The 23,464-nt window shown below is 37.5% G+C and overlaps 1 protein-coding gene across 1 annotated transcript; it reads left to right on the top strand.

Annotated features, from left to right (window-relative positions):
- Positions 1-6,951: 6,951 nt before the first annotated feature.
- LOC149141068 (L-type lectin-domain containing receptor kinase IX.1-like) lies at positions 6,952-12,595 on the top strand. The gene is made up of 4 exons (XM_089451140.1): positions 6,952-7,305; positions 7,800-7,871; positions 11,011-11,359; positions 12,504-12,595. Exons 1-4 carry the CDS (start codon positions 6,952-6,954, stop codon positions 12,593-12,595), a joined length of 867 nt encoding a protein of 288 aa, XP_089307266.1.
- Positions 12,596-23,464: the final 10,869 nt, after the last annotated feature.

Below are 23,464 nucleotides of genomic sequence, written 5' to 3'. Positions count from 1 at the left end.
CCGGCGCACTTTCCCTTCACTGAATCTGCGTCCCTTCAGATATAGAAGATAAGAGGACTTCAGAACCAACCCAAACACTCAGATCCACAGATCTGATCATGCGCCATATAGATCGTAGTCCATTAGAAGATTCGCCCTTATAGATTTGGACTAGATCTCACCAAGAGATATTCAACCAAGATGATGCTTAATCCAAATGAACTCCTTTGCTTTATATAGGCAAGCTTCTCCCCAAAGCGTGGAACAATACCACGAGCCGACACCATAGAAACACAAAAACCGTCGGCTAGATACCACACAAGAAACCCCCACGTGCTTTTCTCTGCCTTGAAATGTGTGCACTGGGCGGACGCACCTCCTGAACGGCTGGCCTGCGTCCCTGGACGCGGGTTCTGTATGGTATACCTGTGGGGACGCACTTGCTGAACATATTTCCTGCGTCCTTCTTGATTTACCACCTGAATGAGTTTGCCATCAAGGACAACACCTGAATCATAATGCCAACAGTTTCTGCAGCCATTTGACAATCCTGCAGCCGATTAGCTTTCCTGCAGCCTTCTGTACCTGCACAAGAAACACAGTTTGTCTGAAGAAAATATTCACAGTTCCAAATCATCGAAGACAAGGAGGAAAGGTCATGTGCTAGCAATAAAGTTTACAAAAGGTTAGTAAATCATCAGAAGCCAAATCAAAAGTGATCCGAGGTATGTTCAAAACTCTAAACCTATGGTTATTTCATTATGCGGAATTTTCTGGGTTATGTCTTGTTGGCCACTAAACGTAATGATTACCCATTCTCTTTTTCCCATGCGACCACAAATCTCCGAATCCTCCACGTCTACCAGCTCATAATAACCACGATTTTCGAAATCACATATGGCTGTTTCGGTCATTAAGGTCCTGTACCCTAATGACGTAACCTACCGCATTACGTCTCTCAGTTCTCGTTCCACAGCCATGTGTCACTCCACAGCTGAGATTAAAGAATGTAGCCGTTCCATCATTTCAAAACCCTCTATGCTCATAACACCCTATTCCTCGCCATCATCTCCCTTATTTCGTTTTCACTCACTACGATTACCTCCATAAACCATCCTCTGTTTTCCCTCTGCCGTATAGTCCGTAAACCTGTGATACAGTCGTATTACGACTGTTAGTCACCGTTTTCACTGTGTCCACGCTAATTCCACCGCTTAATTCTAAATTCAAGCCGTGAATTCCCGGTGTCTGAGGCTGTTGATGCACCGTATACCCTCTGTTCCACGAAGTCTGAACAGGAACCGAGGAGTTACTGTGTGAAGTTACGGAGTTACTGTGTAAGGTCACCATCAAATTTTTGTTTAAACAAGAGCTGAAGAGTCGATGGGAAAGCTTTTGAGGGCTGAACCCGAAGGTTCGAAATTCTTGGAGGCATATCCTCAGGTTGAGGAGGCACTACAAAAAGCCAATTGGTTACAATGTATCAGAAAGTTTAAGGGCTACCATAAGGAAGTAACCAAAGCCTTTGCAAGATCATTTAAGGATAAAGACAGTCAGGCAATTGTGGGTGATTTAACAGTCACAGTCAGCGAAGGAAGCATAGCAAGGGCTACCTCTCTTCCACAAACCGGTGAACGTTGGTTCAAAAACCGGGCAGTCCAGGATCAACAATGGAAGCGGATTTTTAAAAACCTAGGTATGGACACAAGTGTTTTCACCAAAGGAATTCCAATTTCCCATGTTAAAGAAGAATGGAAAATTCTATTGTTATTAGTACAAAAGTTTTTCACCTGTGAAGGGAGATTTGGAGTGTTGTATGTCTATCATGGTAAAATTATGCTGCAGTTTCAAGGAGAACATGATATAAACCTTCCTTATTTCCTATTTCAAAGCCTTAGGAAAATGTGTTCCATGGCTCAACGAAATCCACGAAATGTAGAAGCTTACCTCTGTCACCATGGTCTTGTAAAATTATTGATAGAAGAACAGTTAAAAGAAAAACAAGACACATGGGAAAAATTCCTTGTAAGGAATCATTTTGCAGAGCCTGGAGAATCTTCTATACCTAGAAAAAGCAGAAGGAAGAGAAAAGAAAGTATCTCTGAGACTGATATCTTAGAAGAACAAACTGTGGCAGAAATAGAAGTCCATCATCCTGAACCTGAGATTGAACCCACTGAAGACAGTGCTCAAGAGGTCATCTCAGAAACCCTCGCTGAACTTGCCAAGGAAGCTGCCAAAAAGAAAAGAGAGGACAAAAAGAAACAAAAACAAGATAAGGGGAAATCCATAATCCGAGAAACTGACCAGACCCCAGAGCATTCTAGTGGTGAAGAAAGAGATAACCAGCCTTTAGCACAAAGGGTAGCTAAACTCCATGAGAAAACTGCCCTCTCTAAGGAAGTAAAAGTTCAAAAACCAAAGGAAAAGGCACAAAAAGAAACACAGAGTGCTGCCACTGTAAGAAGGAGTAGTAGATTGCAGAATAAAAGGAAAGCCACGAGGACACTCTTCATTGATCTCAGCACACCTGAGAAGGGTGCTACACAAGCAGACCTTGAGGATAGTCCATCACGTGAGGCAGCTACTCCTTCAAGAGAAGACAGTCCATTTCAGTCGGAGTTTGAAACTGAAACTGAGCATGAATATAGTCCAAAGAGGTCACCAATTGTTGACCCAATTCAACAAGAGGTGTACAACTATTATGAGACATTGGAGCAAAACACTGCTGGCCCAAGTAATGTCATACCTCATGAGCAGCAAATAGATTTACTTAAACAAGAAATCTATGAGCTTGAAGTGCTGAACCGTCACATTAAACAGAGAAATGAAGAAATGAAGCAGCAAGCTGATATTGCCAAGGCAATCCAAGATAACACCTATCTTCACATGAGCATGTGGCAGAAGAAACACAACAGACTCAAGAAAAGATGCAGAAGGCTGAACAGAGCCTTAATTAACTTGAAATTCAGATGCATGTTCAAGAGGCCAAAGGTTAATGTTTCTACACAAAGGAAGAGAAGGAGGTTGGATGTCCTAGCTGAGGCATCCCAGCAGATGGACTGAATTGTGTTTTCATTGCATGAGGACATGCAATACCCTCGGAGTGGGGGTATGTAAAACCTCTATTCTACACCTATTTGTCTACCATTTTCCTCAACTTTTCCTTATCTTTCCTTCACTTTTGCCTCATTTTCACCATAAAACCTCTCAGATCATTACATTCAGTGTCAATAAGCATGATCAAGCAAGTTTTGCTAATGGATGACTATTTGTTTAGTTTTTGACTTACTTGCAGGAATCCCGCAGCTATTTGATGATCCCGCAGCTATCTGAAGATCCTGCAGCCTTTTTGTTAAACACTATGATCCACGTGTCGGTTTGCTAGACGAGCCACATGGGCACTCAGGTATCAGTGTGCTCGAGGTTCTTGTCCCTTTGTTCCAGCCATCCACGTCATTTTTACCCATGGTCAAAGCTGGTTAAGCCACGGTCAACTCAAGGTGGTTTAAACGGTGTTTGAAAGCTGTTTGGTCACGTCACCTTAAATGGTGATTTGTCCATGTTCTACAGATGGCAGGGGACGCAATCCAACATAGGATTTATTATCCATGTCGACAGAACCACTAAACTCGTCCACGCAGCCGTGATGTGTCAAAGGACTTTTAATACGCATACCGTTTTATTGTTTTTCTGTTAACTAGCTGTACGAGTAGGCTATCTTAGAAACTCCTATAAATTGATGCGTCTGCGTACGCTCAAGGAACTTTTCATTAGTTGTAATTTGCTGCACTTGTGTTGAATTTAGAAGCTTTTGTGAACTCTGTTTTCTAGTGCTATTCCAGCACTCTGTTTTGTAAACTTTTTGCAAATGGAGGAATAGATATAGCACCGTTTTGAAGTTTCCAGATCTCTGAGTTTTCTTGTGGCTGAATGAACAGAGGGCCCCTGCTCATCCCAGCCTTTGTAAAGTATTTTATGTGCAGTATTTCATTATTTTCTTATTTATTTCCTTAAGCATGTATAGTTTCATTTACTTGTTTTCCTTTCTTTTCAGCTGATCAGTGTTATTTCTTTGCAGGTTTCTTTTAGCCCGGGATTTATTTTTATATGTGTTGTGTTTGCTTTACAGCTAATGGTATTTGAAGTTGACAATTCAAGTGCTGCCTTTGTCTTTATAGTTAGTTTTTAATCTTATTTCTCAAAGAGCTATTAACATACATGAATGATCTTCATCATAAATTACTATCTTTTAAGATCAAAATATCATTAACTTGCAGCTTGTTTGGGTACTTTTTGGACTGTTCTTAAGCTACTTTCTTTCCGTGCTTTACACAGTACATGTGCTTTGAAGCATCGAGTTAGAAAGAGTAAATCATTACCACTAGTCTTTAGAGTAAAAGTTTTGATTTTAAAGTGCTTCCTAGACTATTTCCTCACTACTTTCTAATCATGCTTTCCATAGTACATATGGCTGAAGTAGAGAATTAGAAATAGCAAATTATTATCATTAGTCTTTCAAGCATATTTTTCTCACTTTTATAAATTCCACTTAAGCTACTTTCTTTCCGTGCTTTACACAGTACATGTGCTTTGAAGTATCGAGTTAGAGAGAGATCATCTTTATTCTTGGGTTTTAAAAGTGATTCTCTTTTCTTTTATTAGCAGCAACTTGAACGGTGTCTAGTGCCATTGGTAGTGGTCATTTGCTTTCAAGTTTATTTCAAGTCATTTCAATTCATTTATTCTTTCCAAGCATTTCCTTTCAAGCAATTAGTTAGAGATCACTCCACACACACTTCCACTCATTTAGAATTCACTCTACACACACACCATCACTCACTTGTTTATAAATTCTCACTCCATCTTAGGAACATAATTAACCACAACAACACCCCCCAACAATAAGAAAAACTCTAAGAGGTTACTTAAGTACATATAGTACACCCTCACTTCATCAGCGTACGAGCCCCGGGTTGACAATAAATACTAGCAATTTAGATAACACTAAATTGACTAAACAGATGGGATTCCAAATCCAAATAAATAACAGAACTCGGATAACATTCATAATAGCGGAGCCATGGAATTCGATAGAAAAAACACATAGCTTAAAAATGTACAAACACGAAATGGAATGGGCATTGAAGCTGTAGGTGGATGAGAAATGAGAATTACTCCAGCTCTGTGAAAGCCAACTTTGGGGCCGCCTTTTAATACAAGATCGAATCAGTGGGATAAATTTCCTGCACAATTCAATCAAGCCAACGATGTCGCCAATGCTGTCGTGAACAGTAAAGGAACGCCTTGCGTAACATCCTTCAATATGCAACTTCGATTACATATCTTTATTCCAAAAATCAACTAACTTCTGCAACGATGACTTGTTTTAATTTCAACGTTCAACACACTTAGCTCCAACATACAAAGAATTAATGCCAAACGAACACATATAAACCTTGAATTTTGACACCACACAAGGTATCGCACATTATAATTGATGTAGTAAACAGCCAAGGCACATTTAAACTCCGATCAATGGTCATTAAAGCAGAGGAACGAGGTCTTCAAAGCAGATAATTAACGATTGCAAGAGCTCGGCTTCGAACGAATGTATGAGCAACGTCCAACGATCAAATCTCAAATTCATCTCTTTGAAATAGGAATTTGGACTGAGCCCTCACACCGCACTCCACGACATGTTTGAAGTCAAGACAATTATGAGAAAGACTGCAGCTCAAAATAATAAATTCAATACCTCCTCGCTGTCTCAGATCCAAAATAGTGCCCTCCCTAAAAGAGCTTTCACATCAAATGCTCGACGCAGGTCATGGCCTTCAGGGTCTTGCTTCTGCGTTCGTCTGAGGGACAGTGGCTTAGAAACCGCCTGGCGCCCAGTTCTTTCGTGGCAAGCTTTATTATTGCAGGTCCGTTATTACAGACGTGAGCATATTTCTTTTGAGCACTTGTCACGTTATACAAATTTAGTTCATGCAAGAAACCAGATCTACGACTTGAAAGTAACAAAATGGAACTAGACGTAGACCAAAACCTCAGACTATTTTCACCTTGGATAAAGCTCGGATTGGATCAGTGATAAACCGGTGAAAAATTATTCTTTTTTTTATCAGTGATAGCTACAGTGGCTCAGATTTCAATCCTTCAAGCTCGGAAAGGAGCAGACTTCTGGACAGTAAGAACAGTCTCCTTTGCAGGCTCGGATTTGGGACAGAGAACGGTGTTTACTAAACCTCAGACCTGTGAGGATTGGCATAATGAACTTCAGAGCCATAAACAAGGTAGCGCAAGGGCCATCAAACTTTTCCCGGCGTTGCAGAAAAGCCGACGCTTGAACGAATGATTCTGGTATGCCCTAAAAAAAAACGCTTCTATGCATTCAATGGCAGGTATTCCTTGCTGGCGGTATGTCAGGTATTCCTGCGCGGAGAGGGGCAGCGATACATTCAAAGATTCATGCTCAGAGGGACAGTATCAGGAGTAGCGTTACCAGCAAAAACGTACACAGCGACAGAGATGTCAGTGTCAGGCCCAGAGCAGCGCAGGACAGAGCAGCGATATTCAATTACTAGCATATCCCAGGCAGAGGCAGAGCAACGCAGGACAGAGACGTTATATATGGCAGAGGCAGCATATCAGGAGCGCTGGAAAAGAATATGGCAGAGGGCCAGGACTGACATGCACATAACAGGCCACAGAAAAACAAGTGGCTCTGATACCATGTTAAACACACATGGATAACAAGACAATGTGAAAGATAAATCAGTGAGTACATCTTTTTATTAACATCAGATATACATTTATAGTACAACATATGACTCTTGGGTTTCAGATCCCAAGGTCTCTTGCACTGCTTAGTCTTTTCAGCTTCCACACTAACCCTTTAGGATTAGGTGTCCAACAGTTGCAGTCTCGACCATGTTTCTCGTGTTGTTATGCTATGTAATAAGGCACATGAAAGGCAGGTCTTACAGGTCACATAGTAACATAACTCTTGGCTGTGAAATAGATTTAGGCGTACAGGGTTGGCGTGCACGTGAATATAACTATAAGGAGCTCAAGACTACCACCAATAACTTTAACGAAGACCAAAAGCCGAGCAAGGGAGGGTTTGGAAGTGTTTACAAGGGTATTCTCAAGGATTCTAGGAAAATTGTCGTTGTGAAACGGATCTCTGGGCGATCAAGGCAAGGAAGCAAAGGGTATTTGTCAGAAGTCACCATTATTGGTCAGCTCAGGCACCACAACTTGATTCTACTGTTGGGATGGTGTCACCAAAAGACCCAACAAATTTCTACTGGTTTACAAGTTCATTGCCAATGGAAGTCTCAACAAATACCTCTTCAGATCCTCAATAGGACCAGATCTGGGAATGGAAGGTAAGATATAAAATAGCATGTGATTTGGCTCTCGTGTTAAAATAGTTAATTACTCCCGTATGAGGAGTTGGCTAAAATTAGAGAATCAGTTAACTAAGTGTTGAGACAAGTTGAGTGATAGATGACTTTTAATATGTGGTTTCATGTCAAGATATTTTAGGCGAATCGCTAGTCGAAAATGTTTAAATACCCTACACTGAGTTCATTGTAAGTAATCAAATTTTGTGTGATCAATAAAAGAGACGCAATTCATGTATTTTGTGTGTGAATTTGTGTTTTGTCTCCTCTGCGTTTCCAATTAATTGGTATCAGAGAAAAGTTACAAAGAGCTAGGGAAAATGAATTAACAGCGATTTGTGTAAAAAGAGAAATCTATTTTTTTCACGGTGTTTAAGCTCTAACACACCTTACAATGGTATACAGGGCATTATAACACACAAGGGCTCAGCGAAAAACCACATTAACCGTTGCAAACTTGCTGGTTTTAACGTGCACGTGAGTCAAAATTATATTAGTAGCGTTGTGAGACTAACGCGGGACTTCACTTTCGTGAGGGGCATTAGCACACATACATTTTAAGCCAAACAACGCGTTAGGGTGAACACCGTTAACATTTCAAAGGAGTCCCGTAAGATTTCAAAGGAGTACTTTAAAGCTTAAGAAAAGTCACGTGGTAATATTTGACTCATATTAGGTTGTTAAGTTTTCGAAAAGAGTAACGTGAAGGTTTTTATGAGAGCCTTTTAAAAAGTGTGAGTGTGAGTTCTGGTTTTTTTAATTAAAGTTTTTATAAAGGTTTGAGAGGGAGTGATTTATAAAGTGTTTTTTTAATATAAAAAAAAAAAAATTAATGGTTTTATTGAAAAGGGGTTTATAATTTTTGTTTTTAGAAAAAGAGGATTTTTTTAAAGAGAAATTTTTGAAGAAAGATGGTTTTCTCAAATTTCTAACCCTGTTCCTACCATTTACAAGGAAAGATTACGACGTGTGGGCCATTAAGATGTCGACCACGTTGTAGGTTCATGATGTTTGGGATTTTGTCTAGTTTGAGTTTTCAGAACCTAAAACTGAAGAAGCAGAACAAGCTCTTACTAATGCAGAGATGGATCTATTGAAAAAGGCAAAAAGAAGAATGCACAAGCATTGCAGCTTATCCAACAGGGAGTGGATCGAAAAATGTTCCAAAAGAATATGATCATGTCTTCAGCAAAGGAAGCATGGGATACTTTGCTGACAAACAATAAAGGTATGACTAAAGTCAACATTTTTAAGTTGTAGAATACTATGAGAGATTTTGAAAGTCTGTAGATGAAGGAGACATAGGACATCGATTCTTTCATGGATCGCATCATAACTATCGTAAATCAGTTAAAAATTTATGGTAAAGAAATTATAGATCAAACAGTTGTTGAGAAGGTCCTCATATCTTTTTCTACCATATTTGATGTTGCGGTAGCATCCATAGAAGAAGCCAAAGGTATGGCATCATTAACAATTGATCAGTTGATGGGATCACTTCTATCGCATGAGGCAACGATACACAGAAATAAGGATTCCACTTTAGAAACCAATTTCGAAAGTCAGGTTTTTATTTCAAGAGACAAAGTTCGAGGTAGAAGTAGATTGAGAGACAGAGCATGAGGCGAAAGATATGGTGGTCAAAGAGATGGACGAGAAGAGCTTGAACATGAAAGTGGAAGAAACTACAAAAAATTTAGCAATAATCAAAGATTTGACAAATCAAATGTGAGATGTTATTATTGTAATAAATTTAGTCACTATGCTTGTGATTGCAGGAAGAAAATAGTTGATTAAGGGAACTAGAGAGCTAATGTCGCTACAGAGAGTATTAAGTCCATGTTCCAAGCTTGTCATACCATGCATAAATCTTCTCATAACGTGTGGCTATTGGATAGTGGTTGCAGTAACCACATGACAGGAAACAAAAATTGGGTTGCAAATTTGGATCAATCTGTGAAAGCAGAGGTAAAGTTAGGGACTTACAGGACTATGGATGAAGATGGAAAAGGAGTGGTCAACATTCTGACCAAGCAGGGGGAGCCGCAGACAATCTCAAAGGTATATTATGTTCCTAGTCTCAAACATAATATGATAAGTGTTGGTCAATTGACACAGAAAGGATACAAAGTTATTTTTGAAGGTCAAGAATGTGTTATATATGACAAGCCCCCAAGCAAGTAGCTGATAGTGAAAGTGCAAATGGCAACGAACAAACTCTTTCCTCTAACTATGAATTACGGTGATCAGGTTAGTTCTTTTACAGTTGCATGTTCTAATGATTATTGGTTATGGCACATTCGATTTGACACTTGCACTTTTCTACGTTAATATTGTTGCAACAGAAACAAACAGTCAAAGGATTACCTCCCATCAAAGAACATGCTAGTTCTTGTGAGTGTTGCATTTTGGGAAAGCAACACCGTGAAATTTTTCCAAAGGGAGATGTGTACCATGCAAAGAAACCTCTTGAGCTAGTGCATACAAACTTTTGTGGATCTATAGGGACACAGTCGATTGGTGGAAGTAGTTACTTGCTCACTTTCATTGATGACTATAACAGAAATACTTGGGTTTACTTCTTGAAGCAGAAGTCTAAAACTTTTGCAAGGCTTAGAGAATTCAAAGCCTTAGCGGAGAACCAAAGTGATCGACAGATCAAGGTATTGAGGTCAGATCGTGGTGGAAAATATCATTCAAAGGCATTCCATGATTACTGAAACAACATGGAATCTGAAGACAATTTACAACTAGATACACTCTGCAGAAAAATGGTGTAGTAGAGAGAAAGAACAGAACCATTATGAATATGGAAAGAAGCATGTTGAAAGGAAGAAACTTGTCTAATGAGTATTGGGCAGAAGCAGTTGCATGTGCTATTTATGTGATCAACAAAACTCCTACAAGGATAAGCAACAACATATTGTGAAAACACCTCAACGATTGCACTATCCAATAATAGTGTGTTTCATCAGAAGAGAAAGCATATTAACACTAGATATCAATTTATTATAGAACTTGTGAGCAATGGAGATTTCATTTGAAGCCTTGTAAATCTAGTGATCAATTGGCTGATATATTTACTAAGTCATTAGCAAAATATGTGTTTGAGTTTCATAGAAGAAAGTTGGGTGTTGTAAGCCTAGTTGAGACATAGACCAGCAAGCATGTTTGAGTTGTCATGAGTCATTTTTTAGTTTAGCGGTCGTAATTAAGGGGGAGTGTTAAAATAAGTTAATTGCTCTGGCATGAGGAGTTGGCTAAAATTAGAGAGTCAGTTAACTGAGTGTTGAGTGTTGAGTGTTGAGCATTGAGCGTTGAGTCAAGTTGATTTAAGTGATAAACTACTTTTAGTGTGTGGTTACATGTCAACATATTTTAGGCGAGTCGCTAGACGAAAAGGTTTAAATACCCTTCGCCGCGTTAATTGTAAGTAATCAAGTTTTTTGTGATCAATAGAAGAGACGCAACTCGTGTGTTTTGTGTGTGAATTTGTGTTTTGTCTCCTCTGCCTTTCCAACATCTGGTTGTCATGTATCTCCATGATGAATTTAAACAGTGAGTGGTACATCAAGATATAAAATCAAACAACATAATGTTGGACTGAGAGTTCTAGGCGAAGCTAGGTGACTTTGGGTTGGCTCGCATAATACAGAATGGCCATACATCGCTTTTCACTGCACTAAGTAGTACTCGAGGGTACCTTGCAGTAGAGTATGTTATGTCGGGTGTAGCTAATGCAGATAGGGATATGTTCAACATTGGAGTCATTTCCCTAGAAATAGCTTGTGGAAAACCCACATTATACGGGTCTGGCACATATTGGTCATTGATAGAATGGGTATGGGATTTGTATGGCAAAAATTGCCTACTGGAGGCTGCAGATAATAAATTAAATGGTGAGTTCGATGCAGAAGAAACGAATCAACGAATGGTGGTTGGATTTTGGTGTTGTCATGCTGAGTGTAAGAAAAGAACCAAAATAAGGTAGGTGCTTCAAACACTCAAGTTTGAAGCTCCACTACGTACCCTTCCGCCCAACATACCCCGACTACTTCCTTTCCAATGTGAATTACCTTTCAATTCATTTTATTGCTCCCAATTTCATGATTTAGTCCCCAAGGCTGCTACAGACTCGGGTTTGATGTCTAAGACAAGCAAGTTGAGCCTGAACATGGGAGAGATTTCTGTCCGAGTAACGGTTTGAGTGCCTTACTATGGCCTCATGCAAAGATTTACCTAGTGAGTACCTGTGACATTTTCCTTTAGTTTCAATAGCAAAATATGATTTATTTATTTGATTGTACTTTATGGTACACCTAATCCTCATGATTGGGTGAATATATGTAAATAGATAAATAAGTAATATGAACAGTCATCGGGAGATGAACTGAACAGTCTCTCCCTCATGTATATAGTGAAGACCTACCTAATGGAATAATACATACCAATCATTTTGCCTTGAGGAGTTACTGCCTGGCCTGACATGGTATCAGAGCCAGCTCCATTTTTTTAGCTTTTATGCCCTTTGTAACTCCCGATTTTGCTCCTCTGCTCCTCTGCTCTCTATTCAAAAGAGTTGTCCATTCAAAGCGTTGTCTCCCCATTCAAAAGCATTGTCCATACAAAGCGTTGTCTCTCCATTCAAAACACTATCTGTTCATAAACGTTGGTAGCCTGAACGCTGCCATTCAAAGCGCTGTCGCTCCAATTCCATAACCACAAGTTCATTCTTGTATTTGTTCAAAGATTTTTCCTTATCATGAAGCTGGCGTTTCAGGTGTTGATTCTCTGCTCGCGTGGATTCCAACCTGGTACTATCAACTGGCTATCCAAAATAACTTCTAGAGAAGTCTGATGAAGCTCCATTAGAATTATCAGTGTACTCTTCTGATAACTCCATAGCTTTCTCTTCGGAACCAACTGTGATAGCAAAGCTTCTTTGCAGAGATCTCCTTCCCATATTCCTCCTTGTCTCCGCCTTCAAAATCATCTGTGTCTTGGGTTGCAACTCTCCATCTCCATCCTGTATTCCTCCTCGTGGTTATAATACCATTATGCATTTCTCTGACATTAGGGACTCATTGGGGGTTTCGAATCTGATTGCAGGTGTTCACTATCTCTGCGGTGTCTATAGAACTAGCGACACATCAACGGAGGCTCGATTACTGGTGGAGATGTGGGGTAGTCTCTTTGCTTGACGGACAATATTTGAAGAAATGGAATTTCTCTCTAAAATTGAATCTGTTCTTAATGACTTGCATGCGGCCTCTTGAAGATCTCAACATTGGGTTATAATCTTAATTGGGTTTCGCTCTTCATTTTGAAATTAAAATTGGGATTGTGGCATTTCGCCATAGGGCTCTTAAATTAAAACATTTGCACCTGCAAGACACTTCGATATTGCTAAGGCATACACCTAAGCAATACTGTAATGTTTGCATATGTTTGTAGCTCTTCCTATGGATGTCTTGTTGATACCTGAAGTAAAAAATAAAATCTAGTGTTCGTTCAAAAAAAAAAGGAAGAAGAAACCCATATATATTTTGAATAGTGCGGCCGATATATATCTCTGGGGTATTGACATTTTCTGTCAATTTGAGTTTGTTGTCCAATCACATCAGAACTATATTTTTTTCCATTAAGAGTAAAAGTTTTGCAGCAGAAGTTTTTTTTGTTACAGCATGCATTCAATCATATCCATGGTGGGAATAGTTTTCACTAGTAAGGAGAACTATCCTGAATGGTCTCGGATGATAAAACACACCCTCATTTTCAATGAGCTATGGAAAGGAGTGTGTGTCGAAGACGGAGACAATGAACCAGTACTGCCTACGTTAGACAAAGAGCTCGTCATTTGGGAAAACAAGAATAGCAAAGCTTATGCATTAATCACGGCATCTATAAATGAAGAGGTGAGTCGCCATATTTCATCATATTCAACTTCCTTTGAAGCCTTACAAAAGCTTAAAGAACTCTATGACTCACATTCTGCACTTGAAGTTGTTCAAATCATGATTAAACTCTTCACTCTTGAACTGCAAAATAATGATCCTCTTGCTCTTGCATCTGAAGTAAAGTCTATAATGCATGATATCAAATCCACTAAAGTTGAATTGGATGTTCCTCTTATCGCTTTTCTCAAGGCACTTTATCCTACTTACTCCAATTATCTTGAGTCATTGCAAGTAAATGGTAATCTCAAAGACATCACCTTTGACTCTCTTGTGAAAATGTTTGCTAAAAGAGAGAAAGCTTTTGGAAAGAAGACAGCCCCTGAATCTTCTGAAGAGGTTGTGTGCCTTGCTCATAAAGAAAAGCATCCTGCTCAAGATTCTTCAAGAGGAAGAGGTGGTCGAAGAGGAAGAGGAAGATATTTCAAAGGCAGGGGGGGGCACACATTCTCAAGGAGAAAAGGTAGATTTGCACTGCATTCGTTGCAAAAGAAATGGATCACATGATGCCTCTACATGCAAGCTACCATGGGACAAAATTGAGCAGAAAAGAAACCAACAGAAAGGTAAAATTGATGATACAGACAAAGGTAAAGCATCTAAATCTGCTCACTATGTTGAGGCACAATGTAACATTGGAGTAAATGAAGATTTATTGAATGCTTCACTTGCTTCTTGGAAAAATGATTGGTTGCTTGATTCAGGAGCAACCTGCCACATGACTCATAGAAAATATTTTTTTTGAAGAATTTACTGACAATGTTGATGGAGTAGTATACTTTGCAAACCAATCAAAAATCAAGCCATCAGGGCTTGGCATAATCAGGCTTAAACTGCCTAGTCTTCCAGACTTTCTTCTGCATCATGTTCTATATCTCCCACAGCTCAAGAGAAACTTGCCGTCCTTGGTCCACATCCGCCAACAAGGTCACTCCATTCATATGTTTGATGGCAAGCTTGAGGTAAGAAAAGCATATGACCACTCACTTGTCATGAGGGGAATAGAAGAGAAAGGCTTCTCAAGCTGTAAGGAACCTTTGCTCATGCACAACATTTCTCATACAATTCTCATCATGAAGAAGGTACACTTCCATCTAATTTATTATGGCATGCTAGATTTTGACATTTGAACTATGACAGCCTCCGCTTGTTGAAGAAAAATGGTGTTATTGGTTTGCCTACAATTCCTAGGAAACTTAAGCAATGTGATGCTTGCATTCTAGGAAAGCATAGCAAACAGTCTTTTCATGATTCACATTCAAGAGCACATTGAAAACTTGAACTCATTCATTCAAATTTATGTGGTCCAATGCCTGTTCCTTCTGTAAATGGAAATAAATATATCATGACATTTATTGATGACTACACCAGAATGTGTTGGGTTTATTTATTGAAGAACAAATCTGATGCTTTTCGAACATTCAAGAATTTTCATAAATGAATTGAAAATGATGCACAATCTCATATTGGGTCTATTCGCATTGATAATGGAAAAGAATACACATCAAATGAATTTGAAAAATATCTTCGCCAACATGGGATCAAACATCAAACAACTATGCCTTATAATCCCCAACAAAATGGTGTAGCTGAAAGAATGAATAGGACAATCCTAAATATGGTACGATCCATGCTCTTCTTCAAAAATGTAAAGATAATGTTTTGGGCTGATGCTATTCTATGTGCTGCATATATAAGGAATAGATATCCATCTAATGCTATTATAAACAAGACTCCATATGAAATGTGGTATGGACATGTTCCTTCGGTAAAGAATCTCAGGGTCTTTGGTTCCACCTGTAATGCCTTGATACCAAAGGTACATAGAAACAAACTTGGTGCTAGAAGTCGTAAGTGTATCTTTCTGGGTTACTCAAACACCTCCAAAGCATACCGTCTCTACGATGAAGTAAATAAAAAGTTTGTTGTATCTAGAGATGTAATTTTTCTTGAATCATCCAAAACTGACAATGTTGTTGAGCGACAACTTGATCGCTTGGATAGATTCACAAAAGAAAAATCATTTCAAGAATTTGATAATTGGATTCCACATCTTGAAGGGGGGATTCCTATACTAGATCAACATGTGGAATCTTCTTCTGAAGAACACTCTCCCCCGCATGAAACTCCAACAACAAATGATGCTTTAAGTGATGTGATTGATAGAATTGGTAGACTCAATATTGATTTAGTCCCAACTCAATCAACGGAGCAGCCTGGACCATCTGAGAAAGGTCTCCAAAAGTGGCTAACAAAGACACTTGAAAGTGTTCATCCTAATGAGGTTGGAAAGACAGGAACTAGAAATTCAAACCGGTAAAATGGAGGTGATGTGGATGACTCTAATTCACCTGTTGATATGGATGTTTCTTATGATTGTGAATTGAACTTATCTACAAATTTTGAACCAACTTCCTTCAAAGAAGCTGCTTCTCATGATGAATGGAAAGAAGCAATGCAAAAGGAGTATGATGCCCTCATAAAGAACGACACTTGGAAGCTGGTTGATCCTCCATTAGGAACCAAACCAATTGGCTGCAAATGGGTCTACAAGAACAAGTATAAAGCTGATGGCTCACTTGACAAGCACAAAGCTAGGCTTGTGGCAAAAGGTTTTGCACAGAAGGAAGGGGTTGATTATGAGGAGACTTTTGCCCCCACAGCAAAATGGGCTACCATCCGGACACTCTTTGCCCTAGCAGCTCAGAACGGTTGGAAAGTCCATCAAATGGATGTAAAAACTACTTTCTTGAATGGAGATCTAAAAGAGAATGTTTTTATGTCCAAGGCTGAAGGATTTGTTGTGAAAGGACATGAACATAAAGTATGCAAACTTGTGAAGTCCTTGTATGGCCTCAAACAAGCACCGCGAGCCTGGTATGAAAAAGTAATTGAGCATCTTCTGAAACTCAATCTAAAACATTATGATCTTGATGATGCAACTTTATTTGTCAAGAAAGTTGGCAAAACAGTTGTATATCTTGTGGTATATGTAGACGATCTTTTAATGACAGGGAACAATGAAAGCTACATTGCATCCATAAAGAAGGAATTAGGGAAAAGTTTTGAAATGACTGATTTTAGCTATGTTCATTACTATCTTGGCATTGAAGTAACCCAACATCCGAATTCCATATTTCTTTTTCAAAAGAAATACATTGGAGATCTGTTAAACAGGTTTGGCATGACAGAATGCAATCCCCTTACTACTCCAATGGAACAAAACTTAAAGCTCACATCTATTGAAGGAAAATAATTTGAGGATGCAACAAAGTATAGACAGCTTGTAGGAAGTCTCAACTACATAACTACTACCAGACCAGACATTTCATTTGTTGTTGGAATCCTCTCCAGGTTTATGCAAAAGCCTTGTGAGGGACATTGGTTTGCTGCAAAAAGAGTTCTAAGGTACTTGAAGGGAACTCAAGACTTTGGAATCATGTATACACAGGTGGACGACTTCAGCTTGATTGGATACTCTGATTCAGACTTTGATGGAGACAAAGAAACCGGGGTATCTACCTCAAGATATGCTATGCGTCTTGGATCAAGAGCTGTCTCCTAGAGATCAAGCAAACAATCAGTTCCAGTAGATTCCACAACAGAAGCAGAATACATGGCAGCAGTTGAAGCAACAAAAGAATTTGTGCGGCTCAGGAAAATTCTTGAAGATTTGCAGGTAAAACAAGTACAATCAACTCCACTCATGATTGACAATACCTCTACAATAAAGTTGGCCAAGAACCCAAAGTTCCATGATCGAACAAAGCACATCAATACTAAATATTATCTGATTCAACATCATGTTGAGGCCAAAACAATCCATCTCTGTCATTGTTCCACAAATGAGCAAATTGCAGACATCTTCACCAAAGTGCTTGGAAGAGAAAAGCTTGAACGATTCAGAACGATGCTTGGACTCACCAACATCCCTTCAGATTAAGGGGGGGAATGTTGACACCTAATCCTCATGATTGGGTGAATATATGTAAATAGATAAATAAGTAATATGAACAGTCATCGGGAGATGAACTGAACAATCTCTCCCTCATGTATATAATGAAGACCTACCTGATGGAATAATACATACGAATCATTTTTGCCTTGAGGAGTTACTACCTGGCCTGACAGGTGTGTGAGCATACTTTGATGTCATTTGCTCTACTTTTAGAAATTCATGGTTATATGGTGATGTCTAATACATCAACTTTTAGAAATATACTTTTAATCATTGTGGATGTGTTCATGGTTGTCAGGGCCTCAAGTTGGCACTATGGCCAAAAAGCGCCTGTGACCGCCCGCGGACATGTGGAGAGGTGAAAAACAAAACCGAGTTGGAGACCGCCTGCCCACATGACTTTGTGATATAACGAGTATGTCAGGAAGGACAACACATTCAACACTTACAGCCGTAATCGATTCCATGTGTGGACATGTGCACGTTGTATTTTCCCACATTACAGGTGTGCCCTCACCATGGAGCGCCCGAGCAAGAGCGACACAGGTGAGTGGAGATGGGCGTGCGATGAGGGGTGGCAACATGGAGCGATGTGGGGTTCAACGGAGGAGTTAGCGTGTACGCCAAGACACCCAAAAAAACAATTTTATTTAATGCAAAAATATTTTCATTTTTTCTTAAATGATATCAATGTCAAATATAATCTTATTTCGTATTAGCTCTAAGCTTGTAGGCTAACCCTAGTTGCCACACTATTTTTCCTAATGATTTTTCATCATCCTCAACATGGTTTGTAGAATTTTTTACTACTTCATGCTAGTTCTAGCTAAGTCACACATTTGAACCTCTTGTTGGCTAGCATCGATTCTTCTTGCTAGCGTGTTCCCTTAAGTTGTGTAGGATTCTCCTCATTGTCTGGATCCTAACTGATGCAAGTTGGTTCTATGGTCAAGGTTCAAGACTATCGCGTTGATTTAAAAAATTCCTAATATAATTTAATGGGTGGTTCTTCCAATCCCATTGTCGCACAACTCTCTCCTTTATGGTTTAGCAAGTTAAAAATGTCTTAAACCAAGCACATTTGCAAAAAGGGGATGTAATTCCTTATTCTGACATGGGATTTTTTTCTTTAGCGAGGAAGATCATTAAGAACCTCATCAAAAAAGGGCTAGTTGGTAAGTTTTCTAGACATTGACCTAATTATAAATCTTTTTTAGAGTGGATCTCTAACAATTGGGCAAAACACGAGCTTGTTTGTATTTCATACTGTGGAAAATGTTATTATATTTTTATTTTTGAAATTCAGGAAGATCTACTGAGTGAGAAACATTCTTGCATACTAAAATCCAAAGTCCACCTAGTGAAAAACTTTCATGTGGAGCCCATAAAATATATAAATGTACATTCACCATCTTTTATCTGAAATAAAAGATTTGAAATCTATTTCTATACTTAAAAGCAATATATTTACATTTTTATTTCAAATCTATTTCTATGCTTAAAAGAAATATATTTACATTTTAGTAAATTTAGTATTAGATCTCTCCTTTGTATCCTTCATTGAAAAAAAAGTATTTTTCTCTTTTCTTTTTAAAATAATTCAAACAATTTTCTTTATTATAACATGCATTCCAATATATTTCGATTTCATTCCTGAGAATATAGTTTTGAATAACACAAAATTCTAGTTAAAATTTAAGAAATATTTTTTATTTGTTTCTTAAAAAAAAACCCTCCTAATATTTTTATAATTATTTATAATAGCAATCCATTTAAATCATATTTTAGATACAAGTAACGCTAACTTTCTTGTATCTAATTTGATAATTATAATTATGCTTTATTGGTTAATTATCGTTTGAAATAGGAATAAAGTTCAAACATTTTATAGAGAATTTCAAAAAGAATGCTTAATATTTATATATTTAATTTTTCTATCTATATCTATATGTATAATTTAAAATTTAATTAACTATATATATACAATTAATTAATTAAATTTTAAATTTTATATATAAGTTTTTGTCCATGTGATATAGTTTTTTCCATGTGATATGGAGGGATTATGATTGTTATTATTATAGTTTCTGGATTCTTTTAAATAGGTAAAATTAATTAAGAAAATTTATATTTTAAATGTATAGTTTACATAACACTTCATAACATAATTTTTCTAATTAAACTATATTCAAAATTATATATATATATATATATATATATGTGTGTGTGTGTGAGAGAGTACGATCAATTTTATATGTTTCAAAAATAGTTTTATTTATTAATATGTATTTTATAAATATGGTAGAAATTAATAACAAAATTGATATATATATATATATATAATTTTTACCTAGTTTTAAGGAGGTTTTTTAATTTGATTTAAAAAGGAAAAATTACATGTATATACTCCAAGAGCATTGAATCATATTAGTGAAAACTGGTGCTGAGGAAAAATAGTGAACACAAAACATTAAAAAACTACTTGGGACTAAGTAAAAATACTTAGTTACCCTTTGCTTCCATTTTCTTTTCCACTCTTTTCTTCCACTCTTTTTTTCCACTTTCTGCCAACTTCCTAGATTATGAGTGACATTGGCAATTACTAGTTCATTTTCTTTTGTTCTCATCAGGATTTCCTTATCTGAGTTTGGACTCTCATATACGTGATGTTGTTTGTAGCCTCCCATCTCCTTTTCTATGGGAATCTTCTCACTCTGCATTAGTGGAATTAAAGTCTCTGCGACATTCAAACCTATCGAGCTTGGTACCATTATTCCTTCCTGTTTGGCTCTTCCATCTGATAGTATTTCTTATGGATTATGATTGACCTCAGGAGTGGGATTACCATCGAAGTCATCCCACTAATGTGAAAATTTGAATTACTAAATTTGACTAAGGCACAAGTCAAATTTAGTCTTTCTTGCTAGGTTTCTAACATTAATAACCTTTCTAAAATTATTAAATTAACTATGGAGATTGAATTTGATGGAAACATTCCCTTTATTGATGTCATCGTCGCCAAGAAGCAAGATTTTTCCATCTCCCATCAAGTTTTCCACAAGAAGGCTCACACCAAGAAATATCTCCATGTAAATCCCCATCATCACTCGACCCAAAAATTTTGTGTTTTGAACACCATTGCTACTAGAGTCCTTGGGATTTTTGATGTTCTTCATATCAATGATGAAAAAAACTCATCTTTTATAGGTTTTCATGAACAATGGTTATAGCAAGTATCAAATACCGTGTCATGTCCCCATTTTTATTTTCCTCTATAAAACATCCAGAATGGCTTTCCAGGTTATGTGATGGACAGGCCACAGTAGCAGGATTACATCATCAGGGGTCCCGAGGGAGTTTGAGGAGTTTTTATGGGATCTGATGGAATTCACTTGTCATATTCCATCAGCTGCACAACTTTCCTTTCCTTCTGTGGCATTCTGACAACTTAAAAAAATAGCATTATAATTGGGCCTAACTTAATTAATTCTACTCGAGGTGGCTTTCCAGGAAGATTATTTGATGGAACTCCTTAGTGTAATATATCCTTGGAACTAGAATGAGAATATCTACACGATGTGATGCTGAGAAGTGACTTCCAATGGTTGAAGAGAGGGTGATTTACCATTTTCCTTAACTAAAATGACTTTAATTAGTCATTTAATTAAGGAAGATTAATTAATTGGAGGAAATGTGCCAAAAGTGACTTAAGTGAAATAAAATTAAATTAAAAGGTCACTTCAGATAAATTCAATGGAGTAGATTCTAGAATGATATTAAAATAATAAAATAAGATGCTCCCAGAGGCTTGGAGATTTATCCATCAAATCTATAAAAGAGGAGGAGGTCATTTGGAGACATCTTGGAGTTGAGTTTTCTTTCTTGTTGAGAGGTTTGTAGAACTGAGAGTTCCCAGCTTCAGCAGTAGCCCCAGAACAGAAACCCTTGGGTGATTTTGTGAGAGTGGGTGAGAACCCAACTCTTCCCTTGGTGAATTCATCCATAATCCACAGGTGGTGCTTAGTAGTTTAGTTATTTTGGTGGCCTAATTCAGTGTTGTAGTAGATATCTTTTGAGGCCATTACCTTAGCCATTTCCAGTTTTTGTACCAACATTTTCTATATTAATAAAATAAGGCTGAGTTCTACTGCATGTGCATTCTGTCAATTTTTAGTTGCAGTTCATATTTTCTTGTTTGTTGATTAATGTTATGGTTTCAATTTGTGAAATGTGTTTATGAAATTAGTGGCATAAATTTAGAAGAAAATTTTCCACAAAAAAATATTTGGGATATTACAATGGTATCAAAGCATGATTTTGGCGAGCCATGGATTAAAATCAAAGTTTATCCTAAATAATAAGGGAGCCAAGTTTGTGGATTAAAATTTTTAATCTATTTGCAGAAGATAATTGTTGTCGTTGTGTAAAAATAAATAAAAATATTGGACCAGATTTATTACAGGGCTGAAATTATTTTGCTAGGCCAAAATTAATTTTTTGGGCCAAATTCATCTTGTTGGGCCAAAATTATTTTGCTGGGTCGAATTTATCTTTCTGGACGGAGATTACTTTGCTGGGCCAAATTTATCTTGTGGCACCAAAATTATTCTAATGCGTTCAATTTCTCTTGATGGACCGAAATTATTTCTTGGGCTGTGTTTATTTGTTGGAACCCAATTTATTTTCCCAATCCTAGTTTATTTTCCACAGCCACATTTATCTATTGGGGCTTAATTTACTTGTTGGGCCCAGATTATTTGTCATAGCCCATCTTATTTACCAAAGTTTTTTGCAAGAGATTTCTATCATTTGAGCTGGTGATTTGCAGTGAATTTCTAGGATTGAAGGGTTGGAACATTGTGATATTAATTTATCTTATTTGGAGTAGTGTGCAGTCTAGAACTCACACTAAATTGGGGCTTTTATAGATTAGGTAGAATTTGCACAATATTTTCTGGGTTTTTTTCTGGATTTTGTGAGAGGAGTCCATGTGTAAAATTTTAGATTTTTTTGGGAAATATTCAAGCTAGAAATAAACATTCCTTCAACATTGTGTTTTATCAGTGAACTGGGTAATTCACACCACTTGATGAGTTTTATCTTGACTTGGATTTAAGCCAAACCATTTCTAGGTTTTTATGGGTTTGGTGTGAGGAGCCTTAGGTTAAATTTTCAGAATTTTTGGAGTAGTATTGAGGGGAAAAACACCAATTCATCTTCAGCAAAAACAACATAATTTTTGTGCTAGGCGAATTATTTATTTGGGCTATTTTGTTGTGTTGAATTTTTCTTGCAGGCTAAAATTATTTTTCCAAGATAAATTCATCTTGTTGTGCTGAAATTAGTCTGTTGGAGCCCAATTTTTTTGTTTGAGCCTAGTTTATTTACTGAGACCCAATTTATTTGTCGAAACCGAATTTATATGCGAGAGTCAAATTTATCTATTAGGGCGGAGTATTGTGAGGTTGCATGTGCTCGATGAATGATTATATTGGTATGCTGATTATTGATGCCATGTAAAGTTGAGGTTGAGCCATATTTTGTACAACATTGTCACCCTTGTTGCAAAATGATTGGATTTGAGGAGACTTTTGAAAATCTCATAAAAAAAGTTAATGACTTCGAAAGAAGATGATACCAACTATTTCAGAAATCACTTATAATTGTTGTTTCAGGCTATAATGCTTCCTTAGATCAAAGAGAAAATAGTGGGCCCTTTTCAAAGGAGGTGCATGCTATCATACATCTGGAACAAATAAGGGATTTGTAGAAGGAGTAGGAGGTAGGGAATTGACCTTTTGCACTTGGATATAATTTGAAGAACCTAAATATGAACACAAAAACTTTCCTTAATCTAGAGAAGCTAGATTCACACCTTTCTAAAGTAAGCCAATCAGATTTGAGGGTCCTAAAATGGGCACTCAAACCAACAATGCTTGCTTTGATTCGGTCAAGCTTCTTGGAGCACCCTTGTGAAGGGTTCAGGCTTATAGTAGCCTCATGTTTCAGTGAGATTATTAGAATAACTTCACCTATGGTTCCCTATAATGATGACATTATGAGAAAGGTTTTCCAACTAATAGAAGATAATCTTCAGGATCTACATAACATCTTGGGTCTTTCCATTGAGAAGAGGCTCAAGATCCTAGAAATCATGG

The sequence above is a fragment of the Pinus tabuliformis genome, chromosome X (genome assembly GCF_031772625.1).
Source record: "Pinus tabuliformis cultivar Carrire ecotype Pingquan chromosome X, CPIR1, whole genome shotgun sequence".
NCBI classification, from domain to species: domain Eukaryota; kingdom Viridiplantae; phylum Streptophyta; class Pinopsida; order Pinales; family Pinaceae; genus Pinus; species Pinus tabuliformis.
The sequence above is the reverse complement of the archived record's forward strand: the minus strand, read 5'-3'. Positions and strand labels throughout refer to the sequence as shown.